Source organism: Eulemur rufifrons, chromosome 2, assembly GCF_041146395.1.
Source record: "Eulemur rufifrons isolate Redbay chromosome 2, OSU_ERuf_1, whole genome shotgun sequence".
NCBI lineage: Eukaryota > Metazoa > Chordata > Mammalia > Primates > Lemuridae > Eulemur > Eulemur rufifrons.
The window spans coordinates 55,778,279-55,798,887 of NC_090984.1; the positions used below are offsets into that span (position 1 = coordinate 55,778,279).

The following is a 20,609-nucleotide window of genomic DNA, read 5'->3' on the forward strand; positions in this document are numbered from 1 at the left end:
AAGAGATAAGCCCTGCAAATCTTATGTTGTGAATTATGTTAATGTGTATTGTCTGCCAGAATCCCTAGAAATTAATTTTCTTCAATAGCATCCTAATTATTATTCTTTGGGGCAGAGTAACTTGGTTTATGTCACCTGTAGAGGTACCATGTGTTCACTTGAACTAAGAACAATGGCTAAGGCAGAATAATGACTAAAGTGTGCTCATGTATTTGGATGTAGAATTAATTGATGACTTTGAAGCCATACTGTGTTTTTAAAGATAATTTGCACAAATACATTTGTATCTGTTTTGTCCAATATAGAAATGGAAACTATTTAAAGAGGAATAATTAAACTTTAAAAAATGTAATCAAGGTGGTGATTTCTTATGTAGATGCTTGATTTTAGAATACTTGATGCACCTCTGTACATTTTACTTAGATAAAAACCTATGATGATTTTGTTTTGTGTGTGTAAATGTTATTTATTTAGCATAGATATTAAAGATAACTTTCTGGAAAATTACTTGCCTGAGGCTCTAATGAAATTCAAAGTGCCATTTAGAACATGCACCAAATTGTCAAGCAAATCTGCCTAAGTTTATATTTTAAATTATTACAAATTAAAAATCTTTGAAGAAAGAGTATTATGCACAACAGAATATATTCTTTTAGGTTTTAGAGAAAGGAATAAGCAGACAGAATCAACCATTAAAGATAGTTTTGCAGGTCAGTTGTCAGACTGCCATGTTTAGGTGTTGGAGCAGATTAGAGCAGATTGCACACCTCTCTGAACAAGCAGACTTACGGCGTATGTATGGATGGGCAATTTCAAGTCATCAAATGTTTGCTTTACCAAGCTCTACTTGATACCAGTATATCTGTTTTATTTCAAAGCTATTTCCTGTTTCTGTATTCATTACCTAGGAATCAGTGCCTTCTCTGACTAAGTAGCTGACTTATATAAAGACTGTATAAATCTGTAGATATACACATCTGATATCAAATAGGTTTATAATATAGCCTAGATATACATTTCAGATGTTTATGGTATTTCTAATTTTAAGTAGAGACAACATTCATACACTTTGAGATATATGTTGTCTGGTATAAACACTTTAACTTCACTTTTGAATTTTTATAAATGTATTAATGTCATTTTATATCCATGAGGGAGGGATGAAATGTTTAACTGGAAGACTAATTCAGGAAGAAGGCATAGGAGATTAACGGTACAAACCACCTGAATTAGTGGCTTTTCTGAGGGATGAATCAATAATGAAAAATGTGTTTTTTTAGAAAACTACCCACGTCACCTCCATTTTTGTTAGCTGAAAGCTGCAATACAGAGTATTATAGGAATATGAAAATGTATAGCTTGGAGGCATGGTAACTGGAGAGTCAGGGAAGTTGAGTTTTAGACTTGATTTAATCTATGTTTTCATTTTTTTCTTATACAAAATGGACATAATGTTACCAACTTCATGGGCTATTTGATAAAATGATATAAACATACAAATATATGTTACAAAGTAAAAAATGGACACGTGCAGTAGTAACTTCAAAGAATCTTTTCACTTTATAAGTGTAAATAAAGATCTAATATTAACTTGGTTATCTTATGAGCAACAAACTACAATTTACTACATAGAACTTAAATTAGTAGACTGGCCACATTCTATAATCACTAAGAATTTAATATAGAATTTTAATAATTATCAAGTCCAGAATATATGTTTATTTTTAATATACCAACTTTCATATGAAGCATAGGCATTTTGGTGTATTTCAGTCAAATTTCCAATCAACACAAAAGTAGTAAATCGTGACTTCATTTTTTCCAAGCATAAAGTGAAGGTAACAGTGAACAATGCTAGAGTAATAATCAGAATCGAAAAAAATCTCATTATGTATCAATAATATTTGGCTGGGCACAGTGGCTCACACCTGTAATCTTAGCACTTTGGGAGGCCAAAGCAGGAGGATCGCTTGGGGCCAGGAGTTCAAGACCAGCCTGAGCAACATAGTGAGACCCTATCTCTACAAAATAGTTTAAAAATTAGCTGGGCGTTGTGGCACACACCTATAGTCCCAGCTACTCAGGAGGCTGAGGCGGGAGGATCACGACCCTGGGAGGTTGAGGTTGCAGTAAGCTACGATGACACCACTGCACTCTAGTTCAGGTAACAGAGTGAGACCTTGTTTCAAAAAATAATAAATATTAAACCCCAGCATGGTCTGTGATTTAGCATGCACTGAAACAGCAGGAAACATAAGAGTATGCATGCAAGAAAAAACACTAACAAGTAGGCTTGACTTTAAAACAAAAGGCCGTGTGTCTCATGAATGAATTTTGCCAGTCTCTATTCATTGCTTAGGATTGCTATGGATGATAATGGGTTTGCTGTGTAGATCTAAGGTAAAGAAATCTAGATTCTAAACTCACCAAGTTACTTGGTTCTTCTCAGACTCCCAGATACTCTATCCCCAACCTTTTTTTTTTTTTTTTTTTAGCTTTAAAAGACATCCCCAGTCTTGATGAAAGTAATTTGCAGTACTATATATATTGTATTGTATGGCTTTATATTTCAATTTTTGCATTTGAACAAGTTCCAAATGTTCAAGATTGCACACAGTAGGTGCTCCATAAGCCCTGTTAAATAACAGAAAATAATTCTGGGTCTACCTGGACATATTTCTGCAATATGCTGAGAGTATGGTTTCTCTTCAGGCCAAAGTGGAATTTTACTTTATGGTTGGTGTGGAAGTTTAGAAATAACACTCAGACCTAATATTCTTTCGGTTTTCAAGTTTAGCATTTTAACAGAAGTTTCCAGCTTGTATTAAATATCCCCATAGTTTTCCAGCTCAATAGGGCTCCTGAAAGCAGTATATACCTTATCATAGCCATCATTAAGAGTTATTAGGACTTCATCTTTTGTTTCACTCCTACCATTCATTGTCTCTTCCCTCTTGAAGCTAAAAGACTTAAACACACACACACACCCCTCCTAGAGTGTGGCAAGATTAAACATGTGCTATGCTAGCGACTGGGCACATTGTAGTTGCTTGAGATTGAGAAAGGAGGTGAATGACCTTCCTGGAGGTCGGTGCAGAAAGATCTCTAGGTTTCATAGTCAAGAAGTTTGTACGCAGAATACGTGGGTGGAAGCGCTGTGTGGCTCTTGGTGAAAGGCACACGCACCTGGGATGCGTTCTGTGGCGCCCTGGCGAGGCGACTTCCACCTGCTGGAGGAGGGGCCGGGGCGGAGCTAAGCTGCGGAGGGAGGTGACGCAGGAGCTATCCAGCTCGTCCGCTGCTGGCCCGACCCCCACCGAGGCCCGGACTGCGGTAGGCTCCCCCGGCAGCCCCTCGGTGAGTACTGCCCGATGCCGGCTAGGCCTCCTGCCGCCCACCCGAGTGGGGGAGGGCGTCCTGCTGAAATGCTTGTCCTAGAGGCTGGGGTCAGACAAAGGATGGGTGGCGGATTAGGAGGTTTGCTATAAACAAGGGGAAAGGAATACAGCGGGAGAAGACGGGGTAGTTTCTCAAATCAATGGCGTTGGCTGGGGTGGAAATGAAACAGACCCCCAGCATTCAGAGCGGACAAGGGGAAAATGGAGAGGCATGGAGAGATTGGCGTCTGTCTCCGGCCCTTTCCATCGGAACTGTTCCAATGAACAGCTGTTCTCAGCTCTTTGAGGAGCAACGTTTTGTATCTAGTGATGGCTGGTAAAAGCTTTTCCTTTCCAGAAAAAGAAATTAGAGAGTATAAATACTTCAGGAAAGAAAATACACAGTTTGCCTCCTCTCACTTCCTGTAGAATAATCAAAAGGAGGCTTGCAGGGCTGCTGCCTGAAGCATCCGTCCAAAACAGGGTAAGCAGCTGCAGGGGAAGCTGCGTGGATACCGGTCCCCAGTTCTGCAGGCACATCCATAGAAGCCATCATTTAGCACAGGCTGACTCCCCAGACTAGTTTTCTCCCTCGCCTTCACCTGCTTTGTCTTCCCTCTCGTTGCTCCTGCCTCCCCAAATGCTAACCCCCAGAACTTTAAGGCAATATTACCAACATAACAGCAGCAACATAGGGGCCCACTCTGTGTCTGGCATTTGTCTAAACCCTCTTACGTGTATTCACACACTTATTCCCACAACAACCCTATCAGGTAGATGCTTTCATTTTTCCCTTTTTGCTGAGAAGGAAGCTGAGGCACTCCGAGGAAGGTCAATCAGGTAGCACGAGGCGGAGCAAGCATCCCTCATCTCCCCTGCCAGATTGCAGGGCAGGGCCCGAGCCGTGTGTATTTCCGTTCCCCTCAGGATCTCAAGGATGTTAGATGTTTGCTAAGCTGAGATGTTCGCTGCCCCCGCTTTTAACCACCACTCCTAACCTTTCCGAGCTTCTTTACCGTTTGTGTTTTCCGAACTCCCTCCTGTTAGCTTTTCCTTCGCTGAGACTGGCAAAACTCAAGATGTCACCCTCTCTCTCTTTCTGAAACTTGAAGCAAATTTTTGTTTGTTTAAGTAATAGAGGGAGAGAGTGGTGAAGTAAAGGGTAATATGGAACTTTCAGGGAGCTACAAGGGGAAGAAACATGAGTGAGAACTGCCTAGGTTTCCAAGAATGCAGACAGAGGGAATTGGGTACCTCTGACTGCTTCATTTCTTTAATCCCTTCCCACGGTGATGTCCTGCCTGGCATGGACACTTAAGACAAAAGCAAACCTCTGAGGATTTTTCTTTGTGGTCCCTTTCCGGGTGGTCCTCGAACCACAACCTGGAGTGGTTACATGATTGCATCATCACAATTATATTATCACAATTTTCAATTGTGGCCAGTAGATATAAGTTTGGTCTTTTTTCTGTAGGTTAAAAATGGTCTCCGTGATGTTCTCTACCATGCTATCTGGCCTGCTGTTCTGGCTGGCTATTGGATGGACTCCAGCATTGGCCTATAACCCACGGACCCCTGACCGGGTCTCAGAAACAGATATCCAGAGGCTGCTCCATGGTGTTATGGAGCAATTGGGCATTGCGAGGCCACGGGTGGAATATCCAGCTCACCAGGCCATGAATCTTGTGGGCCCACAGAGCATCGAAGGTATTTATTGTGTTCTGATGGTTTCAAGTTTCCATTACCATTTAAAATAATTAATACATTTTTGAGAGACTCTACTTCCTCTGTTTTCCCTTTTGTCTTATTCTACGCAGTGTATACATACTTCCATACACACACCCACATGAGAATATAAGTCCTGTGAAAGCAGGGACCTTATCTATCTAATTCACAGGTGTAGCCTTCCCACCTAGCACAAAGTCTGGTTTACATAATAGTTGCTCAATTAATATTTGTTGAAAGAATGAAGGAGCTTCTAATGTTGTCCCTGAAAAAAGATTAGAACCCAGGACTCACATTTTTGGTTTTTGCCCCACTGCTAATCTTAAAGAAATTATGTCCCCAGATAGCTGCCTCCTTAAGCCAGTGCCAGCCAGTTCTTGTAAAAGATCCTCAAAATGTAGAACCTACAGGATCTGACTTGATTCTTAGGAATGACTCCAATACGCCCACAAGGGACCTGAAGAGGTACTGACATTAAGAGTTTATGTCAGCCAGTGCAATGGCCCATGCCTGAAATCCTAGCACTTTGGGAGGAGAGGTAGGAGGATTGCTTTAGCTCACGAGTTTGCAGACCAGCTTGAGCAAGAACGAGACTCCATCTATACTAAAAATAGAAAAATTAGCCAGGCATGGTGGCGCATGCCTGTAGTCCCAGCTACTCGGGAGGCTGAGGCAGGAAGATCACTTGAGCCCAGGAGTTTGAGGCTGCAGTGAGCTACGATGACGTCAATACATTCTACCAGGGACAACAGAGTGAGACTCTGTCTTAAAAAAAGGGAAAGAGCTTATGCCCAAAACTTTTGAAAATATTTAAAAATATAAAAAAAATTTTAAGAATAATTGAATTGTTTTAGAGTGGCAAGACCATTTCCCCTCTGAACTTTTCCAAGTTTTTAAGTTTTTGTCAATGTGATTGGAATACTTTTATTAGAAAGCAGAGTGGGCTTGGTGGCTCACACCTATAATCCCAGAACTTTGGGAGGCCAAGGTGGGAGGATTGTTTGAGGCCAGAAGTTCAAGACAAGCCTGGGCAATATAGCAAGACCTTGTCTCTACAAAAAAAATTTAAAAATTAGCATGGTGGTTCACACCTGTAGTCCCAGCTACATGGGAGCCTGAGGCAGGAGGATCGCTTGAGCCCAGGAGTTCAGGGCTGCAGTGAGCTATGATCACACCACTGCACTCCAGCCCGGGTGATAGAGTGAGACCGTGGGTGGGAAGAAAACCCAGAAAGCAGTACTTTGTTTGTTGTTTAGTGATTTATTTATAAGGAGAATCTAGCTCCTATGAGCTGGTGATACAGCATCAGGTGTTTTATTTCCATACCTTGCTTTGTGTCCTCTCTAATTGTGAATGATCTTCTCCACTGAGGCGGAATGCTAAAGCAGCACATTTAGGTTAAACACAGGGAGCATTTCCCTACAGTTCAAGCGTTTGCCCATGGAAGTGGCTCCTAAAGAAAAATGAGAATTCTCTCAAAACATACACCCAGTGAATGCTGTTTGTTCCTTACAGATTGCTCATGCAGAATTTTGCCCGAGTCTGTGATTTCCTAACAGTGCTATCTGCCCCCAGGGTTCTCTGAATGCCATGAATACTGTTGATGTATGACTTTCATTTCTGTCTTGTTACTCATAGTTTCAAGCCACTGAGTAAAACTAACTCTGTGAGATTGTCGGCTATTTAGGCTGACATTTGATTTCAGTAGTGGATTAACACAAATGATTTGAATCAGCAAGCATGCAAGCCCTCCTTAGGGCTTGAATCAGAACAAATCAGACAGGGCTTCCTGTCATTCATTCCTTTTTGGAAGAATCTAAAATCCTTCTCGGCACCTGCTACCTGTTGCTGGAGCACACTTACCCATTTCAGACCAGCTCTTTTGAGATAATGCATGTCTGCCCTTTTAACACAGGAAGTGCTTGCTTATTCAAGCTGTTGTCATGGAGAAGGCTCTCCGAGTTTCCATTAATACCTGAGGCCTGATCAGCTGTGCTAGAAAAGAAACAGCCACTCCCTGGCATCAAAAGCCTGTCTTTATCCAGATTCTCATTTTATTCCATCAGTATCCAACTATTTAGCACCCTAGGCAGGAGACTGGGGCAGTTCTGCCCCAACAGATTCACCATCTGAGGTGAGGGAAGGGAAATAGAAGTATTAAAAGTGCATCCCGGCCAGTGTTTGGGAAGATTTGCAAACAAGCTGCTGCCATGGAAGCAGAGTAGGAGCAGTTTAATCTGCTCGAGTGGGTGTGGGCGGCTAGAGGGAAAGGCCTCAAAACATTTGGCCTTGGTTTTGAAGTTGGAATAGGTATTCATCAGGGAACCATAAGAGAAAAGACATGGAGGTATAAAAGGCATGGATTAGGACAATTCAGAATTGAAAACTCTGTTTCCATTATTACCTTTGGGGCAATGTGCTAACAAAGCCATCTTAGGTCTCCCTCATCAGTGTCTGTGGAAGGAACGAAAACTGACTTGTGTTTTATTCTTCTATCACTATGTAACAAATTACCACAAATGTAGTGGTTTAACACAACAGGCATTTATTTCTGTCCACTGGTCAGGAGTTTGGCGCGGGTTACCCATACCCTCTGCTCGGAGTCGCACCAGGCTGAAGTCAGGTGTGGACCCGAGATGCAATGTGGGCTGCAGCTTGGGGTCCTCTTCCAAGCTCTTTGAGGTTGTTGGCAGAATTCAATTTCTTGCATTGTAGGACTGAGGGCCTCTTTTTCTTCCTGGCTGTAGGCTTCTGGCTGGGGCCCCCCTCAGCTCTTAGGGGCCACCCTCGGGTTGTAAGCCACTTGCCCTCTTACAGCTCAGCAGCTTACTTCCTCAAAGCCAGAGGGAGAATATCCCTCTAGTCTGCTAAATATAACACAGTGTGTCATGCATCACCTTTGTCATATAACAAGGGAGTGATATCCCTTATAGTCACAGTTCCCGTCCCCCTTTCCCAAAGGCAGAGGATTACACAGAGCTCAGCAGGTGGAAATCTTGGGAGTCATCTCAGAATTCTGCCAGTTACAGCTTGGATGAAAACTGACAGAGAGAATGCAGTCCAGAGACATTGGGGCAAAAGAAACAAAATAAGAAACCTGGATTTTTCCCAGTCCTGGACCTTGACATCTAATTTGTTGAGTGATCTGATACTTATTCATGTGAGAGAATAAGTCATTGTTTCAACTCATCCATTTACTTACATTGTCTCCACTCAGACACCACTGCTGATTCCCCCCCCCCCATAGATATAAAATAAACGCCCCTTCCAACGTTTATTTTAGGATTTTATTATGAAGGACCAGGTTGGAAAAGCTTTTTTCTAATTTTTATAGAAAGAATATGCATAATACAGTATTCTGTAGTTGACGATAACATATTCTGGTGTCAACTTCAGCACACATTTAACGTGGTAGTTAAGAACATAAACTATTCCCAGAGATTCCTGGATTTGAATGCCAGCTCCATCATTTATTAGTGGTGTGACTTTAAGCAAATTACTTAACTTTAAGCTTTTGTTTAGCTTAGGGGTAGGATTTACACTGACTTACCTGTAAGCAGGTAATATTCTAGTCCAGAGAAGCAAAAAGAAAGTTTTAGCATGGATGACTGCAGTGCATGAAATCACTTCTAAAGGAATCATCATCATCCTCTCTTTAGATGATTACTGGATGTTAAGTTCCTTGCAGGCAGGGCTGTTCACTGCGCAACACATGGCACACAGAAGACGAACATCTGTCTTATTTTGTCTACTTTAATAAATTGTGTGATCCTTAGATGTTATTAATCTCATTATCAAAGGTGTATATTAGCTCTCAAGCATAGGATTATAAACTAGCCTTTTAGTACAGGATGTATTATCAGTATAAATTACCATTAAGTCAGTAACGTCACATTCCCTTCTTTGATCCCATAGCCCTTCTAGTTACTGTACCATTTTTCTGCTCACTTTCCCAGCAGCCTCTCCTCACGAGCTGATTGTCCCTCCTCACCTCTCATTCTCTTGTGGTCCATTGCAGTCCACCGTTCCTACCGCTCATTCATCAAACCAACTCGTATTTATTGAGTGCCAACCACTGGTTTAGGTACCAAGGAAATAAACACGATCCTCTAAGTGACAGGGTTGTGACATATAGTCCTTAAATAAACAAAGAAATAAAATATATAATATGTGAAGTGGTTATAAGTGCTATAAAATATAAAGCAGAGGAAGGGGATGGAGGAAACAACTTAAAATAGGGGTTGGGGACTCCTCACTGGAAGGTAAGTGAAAATCTGCAAGAGCTGAGTTAGCTGTGATATATGGAGGAGGCCATTGCAGGCAGAGAGGACAGCAAATGCAGGATACCTAAGATGGGAACAAGAAGGTTGGTGTGGCTGAAGCCCAAAGACTTGAGAAGAGGGGGAGGAGATGAGATTGGGGTACTGGCAAGAAAGGGAGGTGGGAGGTTGGGTGTGTGGGGACAGATCGCATAGGGTCTTATAGTGAGGACTTGGGCATTTCCTCTGAATATATCTGAAGCCATTGGAGGCTCTGAACAGAGTTCTGTGATGAGGCTACTTTTAAAAAGGGTCACTGACTGCTGTGTTGAAAATACACCTGTAGAAAGACTGGAATTAAGGAGATGAGTTAGGAGGCTATTGTAATAATCAAGCTGCCGTGATAGCCTTAGAAGTGATGGCATGTGGTCAGATTATGGGTATATTTTGAAGTTAAGAGCCAACAGGATTTGCTGGTGGGTTGAAGGTAGAAGCTGAATGAAAGAGTCAAGGGTGATACCAAGATTTTTGGCCTGAAGAACTGGAGGAGGAGCATTTTTGTGCAAGAAGAGCAAGTTTTCAGGGGAAGATCAGAAGTTCAGTTTTGCACAGATGAACTTTGAGATGCCTTTTAAACTGTTCTTTTCCATGCCAATTTCACCAACTCTCTCTGCCTTCATCCTACTGAGTCTGTTAGCAGCATTCAGCACACTTGACCATTCCCTTCTTAAAACCCTTTTCTTTCTTGCCTTTGGTGCCAAGCTGTCAAGATATGCCAAGATGGCACACTTTGGGCTTTCATCCTTTCCTTTTCCCCTTTAACCATTTCTTAGTTTCATTTGCAAGTTTCTCTCTCTGTTCTAATGCAGCCTTTAAATGTTCAGTTCCCCAGGGTTCAGTGCAGGGCTCACTTCTCTTATTTTTTTCAATTCTCCATCTAGATAATCTCATTTATTCTTTTGCTTCTAAATCCATTTCTTGGCTGATGACTCCAGTATTTGTATTTTCAGCCCAAACTCCTTTCCTGTATATCTGTAGGCTTACGTGAATTATTTAGTTACCATGTTTCAACTCTGATTTCTTTACCCACCGCCTTCCCCAACCTGTTTTCATCAGCCTTTTCTGTCTGAACGAATACTGCCACCACTTAACAATACACGCAAGCTGAAAACCTGGAGTAATCCTTGATGTTCTTCATCACGTGTTATAACTATAAGCAATTTATTTCATTTTTGTCTCTAAAATGCATCTACAGTTTGCCTGTCCTCCTCTCTCTAGCTGAACTTCAAACACCCTGGGCCAAGATACTCTTGTGACGGGCATGAATTTCTGAAATTGTCTCCTAACTTGTCTTCCTGTTTCTACTCTTGTTCCTTTTCCAGTTGTTCTCCCCAGGAAAGGCAGAGTTAAAGAATTTAAATCAGATCAGTGTCACCCCCATGGTTAAAATTCCATCAGTGGCTTCCTGTTGTACCCTGAATAAAAATCACACTTCCTGCCATGACCTGCCAGGATCCACAGCTCCTGTCCACCCTCCCCTTTTACTTTGCCCTCCCACCCTGGCCCTGAGTCACACTGGTCTCGTCCCACGGCGGGGCTTTCACACAGGCTGTTCCTCCCACTCTGCTTAGTTGCATCCTCCCGTTTAGGTGTCAGTTCCAAAGTCACCTGCTCAGAAAAGCCTGCTTGACTGCTCTGAGTGCCCCCCATTCTCTGCTGCAGTGTCCTTTTTTTTTTTTAAGTTCCATAGACATTTTTGTCATTTATAATCCATGTTTATTTACTTGCTTATTGTCTACCCACTGGAATGTGAGCTCCATGAGGCTCTGTCCGTTTTATTCACTGCTTTACACCCAGACACACAGTGAGCCCTCAGTAATATGTGAGGAATGAATATATAATACCAGGGAAAAATATCTGGTGGCAATAAGTGCATAGATGCCATTTGACATCTGGATCTGTCAAGTCTTTTTTTCCATTCAGATCAAGGAAAATGTTCCATTTCTATTTTGTGTTTTTAAAAATCTACCTAGAGTTTGTTGCCATGAGCTCAGAGGTATGTGCTCAGCAAAAATGTCTGTTTACCTAGAATTCAGTGTGACGGTGATCACCATGGTGCAAGGGTTGTGCCCTTTGCACAGCACCTGCAGAGAAACAGGAAGGACTTTTGCAGTTCTAGGGCTACACCAGCAGAGGGCGAACTAGACTAGATGTTTATTTTAGAAGGTAACTGAAACCTGGTAGCCGGCCTCCTGTGGTGGTTCATAGTGCTAAGCGGTCCCTGGGCATGGAAGCATTTGCCAAAAACACCCAGAGAGGATTGGGGTTTATTTTTTACTTCTCCCTGGGTACCTTAAAAAACAGCTTGCTGAGGAACCTTTCAAATGTATGATTTCTTAGTCCAAAGCAAAACAATAACACAAAGTAAGACACCTGAACAGGGACCTATTTCGTGTTATATGAAGAAAAGAGCATGTGCGTGGATGGTAAGGAGAACTGGGGTTGAGTCGTGGCCATAGTGTTTACTGGCTGTGTGTGACGTTGGCAGCTTTGCTAGCCTTAGTTTTCTCACATATAAAATGGAGCATCCAGCCCACTCTTACACACTGTGAGTGGGTGCTGTTAGGAACTGAATTCCTTCCTCAAAGGAACCCCAAAGGACATGGGCCAAACTAGAGGCCCCAGTCCACTCAAAGATAGCCCGCAAACCCTATGTTCTCACCGGTTCCTCTAGGATGGGGATAACTCAGAAACAGATTTTAGTGGGGTACCTGAGTTGAGTCAGCTCCATGCCCTTTCTCCAACTGCAGAGAGAGACTAGCCAGAAACCAAGGGAGGCTCCCCTGCTGTTCTTCAACATGTACTTCACTCCACTTTACAACACATTTTAAATCTTTAATGCCTTGCTCCTGATCTTATTTTTTATTACTCATCTGTTAGCAATACAGTTCAGAAATGATTTGGTGCACCTTGTATTTCAGTGGCCATTTTCCCCCAAGCCCAAGGTTGCTCACTGGTCCCTAGGACATAACTAAATGGCTGCTGTTGTTTTGTTAACCCCAGAGACAAGTAAAGCCACCAGCTGCCCAAAGGACCTATTCAGAGAACCATTTGCTACGAGACCGGGATGCTTGGGCGTCAGAACTGGCTCTGCCAGCTGACACTGATGTTGACCTTGGAAGAATCCAAGCAGAAAATGTGCTTTAGTTTTCAGAACATTAACAGCTTCAGGTAAAAGATGTTTGCTCAGTGCCAACTGTTCATTTTCCCCAAACTCTAGGCCACCAGATAGTGCCATAACACCAGATATTGAGACATTGAGATAGAAATTTATAAATGTTTGCATTTGAGGGTTCCGAATAATTTGAAACCTATATTACCAAACATAAAAATACCCAAATTATTTTTTATAACACTGACTTTTGGACCTCGACTTAGAACCAAGATTATTTTGTTAATAAGTATCAGGTGGAGAAAGTCCTCTGTGTAAGACAGCCTGCCTGAAGAGGCAAGTGAAGAAGCTGCAGTACCTCCCCTTTGCCACAGGGTGGCAACAGTTGCTTCCCATTTGAGGGTTGCGGGGGGGAAGAGCCCAGGAAAGGCGAATGGTTGGAGCCTCACTTAGTTTCTGGCCAGTCTCTCTCTGCAGCTGGAGAAAGCAGGGGCTGACCTGACCCAGGTATCCCACTAAAATCTGTTTCTAGGTTATCCCCATCCTGGGGGGAACCGATGGGAACATTGGGTTCGTGCGCTATCTTTGAGCAGACTGGGGCCTCTAGTTTGGCTCATGTCCTTTGGGGTTACCTCAAGCCCACTCTGAACTTAAATCCTTAAAGTCCCAGGATGATTTTCAGTTTTCCGTGTTGAGCAATCGCATGGATAGTAACAAGAAATTCAAAAGACATGGAGGCGAGTTTTTTTTTTTTTTTTTGTTGGGGAGTGGGGAGCAGAATAGAAAAGATAAAAATAATGATTTTTATGTGTGTTTAAGGTCCCCTGGGGTGTCTAGAGGGCACTTAGATGTTATAACACAGGAGAGGTGTCTGGACCAAGAGAAAGATTTTCAGAGGCGTCCTGGTGTTAGTGGTGGCTGTGCTACGGGAATGGGTGAGGCTACCAGGGGAGAAGAGCAGAGCCCCTAAGGCAAAGGCCTGGTGGACTCACACCTAGTGGCCAGGTAGATGGAGAATTGCCAAAGGAAGCTGAGAAAACTTGGCCAGAAAGGAGAAGAATCCGAAATATGAAGTAAAGGAAACAAGAAAAGAGTGTTCCAAGAAGGGGCAGTGGTCACCGTTGTCAGAATCAGCAGAGAGGTCACATGAAATAAGGTCCACTGGGTGTGGGGCGTTCGCTGGGTGTAGCAGCGCAGAAGTGGGGGGCCTTTGGGCAGCACTGGCGCTGGGGCGGAGCGGGGCGAAACCACACTGCAGGGGTTGCGGTGATGACAATGGGAAACAAGGAAGAAGACACAATGTGTTCCCAGAATGTCAGATAAGGCGGAGATGAGTGAGTAATAGTTGTGGGAGGAGGGGGAGGTGGGTGAGGTAGAGCTGAGGGAGGTTTTCATTAAGGCTGTTGTTTAGGATGGGCTTGTCGAAGGGCTAATTGCCAAGACCCAGTGGAGGGGGAGTTGAAGATGTGGGATGAAGAGCCGGCAGCTGGGGAGGGGGAGGGGCTGTGGACGGGAGCACAGGGGAGGCCTCAGTCTTAGTCTGTCCTCCCCTGGGAAGACAGGGAAGAGGCGAGGGACACCGGGATACACACACATTTCCAGGTTTTGGCCTCAGGTGTTTGTGGGCACTCTGCTTTCAGGCCACCTGCTCAACTGAAGTAAGAATACAAGAATGAAATGCAATCAGTCTCCCAAATCTCTTTTCTTTGCCTGCTTGTGCATCTCATACACCTCACTGATACGTCTTTTGATATTTTAAAATTGCAGACCACACTGGTTTTAACTTTTTATGAATATAATCTACTAGTTTTTACTAATTATATTATAAGCTTTTTATATTTACTTGTTATAAATTCCTTGCTATCTTGAAGATTGAAAAGATCTAGAGTATTGTCTTTGTCTATTTCCTATTTTGCTTAAGGGTAATAAATGTTTTAGTGGGGCATAAACCTAGAACAAAAATGGAAAATAATTTTAATGGTCTGTTGGGGAATTTTGTATGAGCATTTTACACATCTTTGAAACAGTGTGATATAAAAAAATTCATGCAGTCTTACTACATGCACAAAATGTGAGATGATCCCCCAAAATAACTTGACAAGAATCACAATTTCGAAGTAGTAGGCTTAGTAATTGTAAACAATGCTTATTGCATTTTAGCTGAAGTGCAGAAATTGTCATCATCTTTGATCAATATTGCCCTTGAATTGTGTGAATTTTGACTCATCTGAGATCCTCAGTTCAGTCCATAAATAAAATGCTCTTAGAATGGCAAAGAGGGACATAGAAAACCAGCACAACTACCGAAATTGAGTTTATTACATAGCAACTGCTAATTGCTGTGCCAGTTGTCTGACTATAGGGCAAGCATTGCAAAATATTATCTTCCATATGGGTTGGAGCCTGGGCAAGTCTGTGCCCAAGTGTATTTTCACAGATGTCACTAGAACCCAGATGTATTAGTCAGGGTTCTCTAGAGAAACAGAAACACAACAAATAAGATAGACATATAGAAAGTAAGAGAGTTATTTTAAGGAAGTGGGGGTGGGCAGGCAAGCTGGAAGTTTGCATGGCAGGCTGGCAGGCTGGAGACCCAGGGAATAGTTGATAATTTTGAGTCTGAAGACAGTCTAGGGGAAGAATTCCTTCCTTTTTAGGGGACCTCAGTCTTTTTCTTAATGCCTTTAACTGACTGGATGAGACCATTCACATTATGGAGGGTAATCTGCTTTTTTCAAAATCTACTGATTTAATTGTTAATCTTGTCTAAAAAATACCTTCACAGAAACATCTAGACAGGTGTTTGACCAAGCAACTTGGCACTATAACATAGGCAGGCTGACACATACGATTAAGTAACACAGCTGGCATCAAGCTTCCATTTTCCTATTTATTTTTGTTTACTTATTTATTTATTTTGGAGATGAGGGTCTCACTGTGTTGCCCAGGCTGGTCTTGAACTCCTGGCCTCAAGGGATCCTCCTACCTCAGCCTCTAGAGTCGCTGGGATTACACATGTGAGCCACCCCACCTGGAAAGCCCCTATTTTCTAAGGATAATGATTATAATCCACATAAAGACAAAACTGTGCTTTTGATTACTTCCTTATAGATTCTGGATCCCAAACTGTCTCCACAGACAGTGTCCTCACCCCTCACGATCACTTCCCAGAGATGGGCGAGGAGGGCAAGGCTTCCTTGCCACGTTTTGCAAATGTGGAGAAAGAAGCTCAGAGAAGTGACTTATCTAGGGATATAGTTTGTCTTAGTCTTTTGGGGCCGCTATAACAACAATACCATAGCCTGGGTAGCTGAAACAGCAAACATTTACTTTGCACAGATCTGGAGGCTGGGAAGTCCAAATCAAGGTGCAGGCAGATTTGGGGTCTGGGGAGAACCTTTATCCTGGTTCACAGACAGCCGTCTTCTCGCTGTGTACTCACACGGCAGCAGGGGCGAGAGAGCTCTCTGGGGCCTCTTTTCTTACCATCACATTGGGGATTAGGCTTCAACAAATAAATTTTGGAGGGGACAGAAACATTCAGTCCATTGCACAGCTAGTATTTGTCTGTGAGTTCAGATCTAAGTTAGCCCCTGGCATTCTCTCCTTCTGGCCAGCACATCACACTTCTTCTTAGGCTAGTTGACTATAGGTCCTGTGTAGATGCACACAGGGTTGAACTTTGACAAAACTGTGAAATAGGTTTATCCCTTAGGATGATCCTCACTGCTGGGCTCATTGTTGATGTTTCTTTGTATTTGCTTCCTTTAAATTTTGTGACTCGGCATTTATGGTGAGCAATTGCTTGCCTCCCTAGTCTATGAGCTCTACAAGAGCATCTGCCTTGCTTTTTGTGTCCCCAGTGTCTAGACAGGGCCAAGCAGATAATAGACACTCACTAAGTTATTTGTTGAAATGACCTCACCGTGTTTGCTCCCTTGAAACAATACTGACCTCTGAGATGGCAGCAAATGAGATTAGTGTTAATTCCATTCAAGATTTTCCAGCCCTCACAGCCTGTAAGTCTGCATGGAGCATTTTAACAGTAATGTGGTCTGAATGTTTGTGTCCCCCCAAATTCATAGGTTGACGCCTGATCCCCAGTGCAATAGTATGAAGAGGTGGGGCCTCTGGGAGGGAATTAGGTCAGAGGGCTTCACTGTTGTGAATGAGATCGGTGCCCTGATAAAAGAGGCCTGAGGGAGCTTGTTTGTCCCTTCTGCCGCATGAGAAGACCAGGCAGAGGCCCCATCTGTGAGTAACAAGCCCTCAACAGACACAGAATCTGCCGGCAACTTGATCTTGGACTTCCCAGCCTCCACCACTGTCAGCGGTGCATCTCTGTTGGTCATAAACTACCCAGTCTAAGGTATTCTTTTACAGCAGCCTGAATGGACCAAAACAGTGCACTTTGACATCCCCGTATCCTAGAGAGTTTTCAGGGAAACATAGTTGGTTTGTTTGGTCCTCATTCCCCCTCACCCCAACTTTCCATATGATTCACATGCAAGGCTGGACACGAAGACAAATCTAAGCACCCGGCACCGTAAGGACTAAAAATCCCTTCCTTCCTTCTCGTTGACAACGAAGGCATCACTTGGCCACTTAGCGCTGCCTCGGGGTTGGCCAGCCGGCCGCCCCTGCCCTTCAGTGGGCCTTTCCCCAGTGCTCTGTCAAGTCTGCATGCGAGTAAGCTGTGGCAGGCAGACTCCTCTGTCCGTACAGAGCTGAGGACGCCACCTGAGACATGCCACCTGGGAAAGGGTGAGGCAACGAGAACATTCCGAGTCGCTGCAACGAACGGTTTTCCACAGATAATTGACAAAGAAGAGCAGGCACATGTAGGAAATGGAATAGTGGTAACTACATTTTATGTATTTTATGGTTTTCAAAAATACTTTTCTATATTCTGTCTCATTTGATATAACCTTTAGAAAGGTTAAAAAAAATTTAAAGTTGCCCGCAGTCACACAGCTTGAGCTTTACGAGTTAGTTGGCAGAGCGGCCGTGTTAGGTTTGAATGCATCTCTCCAACCAGCTGCCTTCTGTCCCCGTAGACTTGTATAATCCTGTGATATTTAGCTGAGAAGCTATAATGATGCTGGAAGTCGTGGTAAACCACATGCAGATCTGGGCGGATGGTGTTTCAGGGACATGAAGCTTCAGGAAACAAATTTTTTGACAAACTGCCCTTTTGGAACAAATTGGTGCAAATACCCTGGGCAACACAGTTCATAAAGAAAGCTGTTGAAGCAGGCTGGAAGGGCTTAGCAGACCACAGCTTGGCTCCACAAGTAAGACTGAGCGTGCGCTTTTGACCACGGTGTGCCATGCGACGTTTAGAGAGGAAGGGGCATGGGGACTTGGGGGGCTGGTCTTGCACAGCATGGCAGGAAGAGCACTGAGGCAGCAAGCCCAGGGATTCTAGTCCTAGCTCAGACCAGCTGTGGCACTGAGCAAGTCTCTTAAATTCTACCAAGTTTAGTCCCTTCCCAATCCCAAAATGGAAATAAGCTGTCCATTCCATCTCACAAGGTTGGTATGGCAGTCAAATTAAATACTGTAGGTAAAGGCATTTGGGAAAATATAAAATATTATATAGGTATAAAACATGATTCTCACAATCATTGCTTCTTTCATCGTATAATGTACATTTCCAGGTGTAAGTGGCTTCAGGGTTGAAAGGTGGTCATATTTTTCTATCTCCTTTTCCCTGTTCCCTGTGTCCTTCTCCTAAACGTGGCCTGGGAAATAGTTGCATGTTAAACTTCAGAAGAATCAGCTTCCCGACTGGCCTTGTGAAGTGCTCTGCTCCCTGCTGGCGTTGACCTTAGGAATTAGGAACATGTGACGATAGTGAGGACGGATGCTTCCTAAAAACTCACACATAGCAACTTTTCCATATTCAAACTCACTCTGTTCCATTTCTTGCCCTTGTGACTTTATAAATATTGTGTTCTGCCATGAATAGTTTACAGAAGCGTGTTTAAGTCAAGAAGACTATTTATTCAACTGCCAAGTGCAGAGTGAAGCATGTCCGTGTGCACATAAGAAGCGTCAGTGCGGGAAAGGTACGCAGGTGAATCGGAGCGCTTGCTCTCGGTGGCTCGAGAGCAGGCTGTCCACACGCATCTCTCGGGGCCCGCGATTGATACACTCCCTGAACCAAACATCCTATCATAATATCATCTAACACATTTCCACTTTTATTATTTACTCAACAAATAATTACCGAATGCCTACTACATGCCAGGAACTGTGGCCTTGATTTGTTTCAAAACCGATAAACACGCATCTGGCTTATTTACATAGATCTCTGTAAAATAGGTGAGAGTCAGACATTGTCTTCTTTTAACCATTTATGAAGGTTAAACTCTGACCAGAGGAATTGAGCAGTTTTACAAAAAATCGGGCACGGAGCAGGGTTCAGCTGCTTTCCCCCTTACTCTCCCATTCCCTGGCAGCGTTCTCCGTTGGCACTTCAGTCTAGAAGCATCCAGAGGTGCAAAAATAACAAAACATAGGAAAGATCAGAAGAATGAACTGTCTCCACGCAGTGCTGCACCCCAGAGAGGTCAGCTGGGGACCAGGGTGTGATACAAACTGCTACCCTGGGACCAGCCGAGAGGAGCAGCAGGGCCCATCTGTCACCTCTTGCTGTGCCTGTAGCCCTTGCTTAAGGAACGTGAAGTCTAGATGGGGGAAGGGCCATAAAAATTAAAATGCACACCTGCAACATTCTAGATAAAAGCTGAGAGCCCAGTATAAGGGTCATATGGCCATTACTAGAGTTCTGGAGGGGGATAGGGTGTTGGCCCCCAGAGAAGATGTCACAGATCAGCCGAACTTGAGCTGGACTTCTCCAGGAGGGGTAAGATGCAGATCATAAGGATTGTAATTCAGGCATGAAGAAGTGAGAAGAAATATACTTTTTAGCCAGCATGTGTTGAGTGCAGGGTGGTTATAGGGGATGGGGCGTGGCGGGGAAGGCTGGACACATTTAAGACTGTCACCAAGTTTCTCTAGTTAAAGAACATCTGGGGACAGAGGCACATAGTCTGTAGGGCTCAGGGCCCGAAGCTCAGCGAGGGTAGCTCCTGCCTCCCACGGCCTATCTGCACCTTGCCTGTCTAGTGTCCCTTAACACCTCTCTGTCCTTGCAGATAAGAAGGCTGCCCCAAATCTGGAGACACCCTCACTGGCAGCAGTGGTGGTGGTGGCATTGGGTGGGACGGTGGGTCGGATCTTTCTCTCTGTGTTGGTCATATATGTGCACAGATGGCACCAACACCATTGGGATCTCAGGGGATGGAGGCTGGTATTTCTGCAGGCACTCAGCATTTATGGCTGTCCCAGAGATAATAAAGGGAACGTGTCTCCTGCGATGTTCAGCACATGCTGAATAATCTGCGACATGAAACTCCCCTCTAGGAGCTCCACGTTTTCCAGGTGGTTGTTCACTGGGACACATTTGATTGTAAGCTCCCAGAGGGTCGGTCACAAACCTCTCCGGGCAAGTTAGACTATCCTCAGTGCCCAGTGGGTGGCGGTGCAGTAAGTGGCAGGAGGAGGTTTTCTGCTGGGTTTTGATCTGACCAAGGCAGAGTGAAACATGTCCAGGGTCTGAGATGACCACGGCGATGGGCCCTGCCAGCAGGGATTGGTGGCAGGCTCGTGGCACTACTGATCATTTCCCGCAGTAGCTTGTCCAAGTTTTCCTTTGCATGAGACTGAGATTGTGGCTGAGGAGACAGCCAGTCCAGGCTGCTGGCCTGCCCTGCAGGGGCCAAGGGGACCGTCCTGATGCCATCTCTCTGGTACGACAGCTCGGCAGGCCTGTGTCAACAAGCTCTGCATGGTTTGGACAAGATGTGAGTGACTAACGTTTTCCCCCGGAGCAGCAGGAATGGATGGGGCTCCCGGGAAGAATTCCTTTGCTGTAAACTACCAGAGATGCCTGTCTCCCAAAGTGAACCAGTGGGTCTCTTCTCCAGTATGTCGCATTCTTGCCTTTTTCTTTTTTAATCCTTCAGGAGATGGTGGGAGGGACCATTTGCTGAGTTTGTCCAGACTCTG

The 20,609-nt window shown here is 43.9% G+C and overlaps 1 protein-coding gene across 4 annotated transcripts in view; it reads left to right on the forward strand.

Moving 5' to 3' along the window:
- Window positions 1-3,288: 3,288 nt before the first annotated feature.
- SCG5 (secretogranin V) overlaps window positions 3,289-20,609 on the forward strand; it is a 52,515-nt gene continuing 35,194 nt past the window's right edge. For all 4 annotated transcript variants that reach the window (XM_069462015.1, XM_069462034.1, XM_069462025.1 and 1 more), the window contains exons 1-2: window positions 3,289-3,357; window positions 4,852-5,084. In XM_069462015.1, coding sequence (XP_069318116.1) covers window positions 4,859-5,084 — 226 coding nt within the window. In that variant the 5' untranslated portion in view covers window positions 3,289-3,357; window positions 4,852-4,858. The remainder of the gene's footprint in view (window positions 3,358-4,851; window positions 5,085-20,609) is intronic.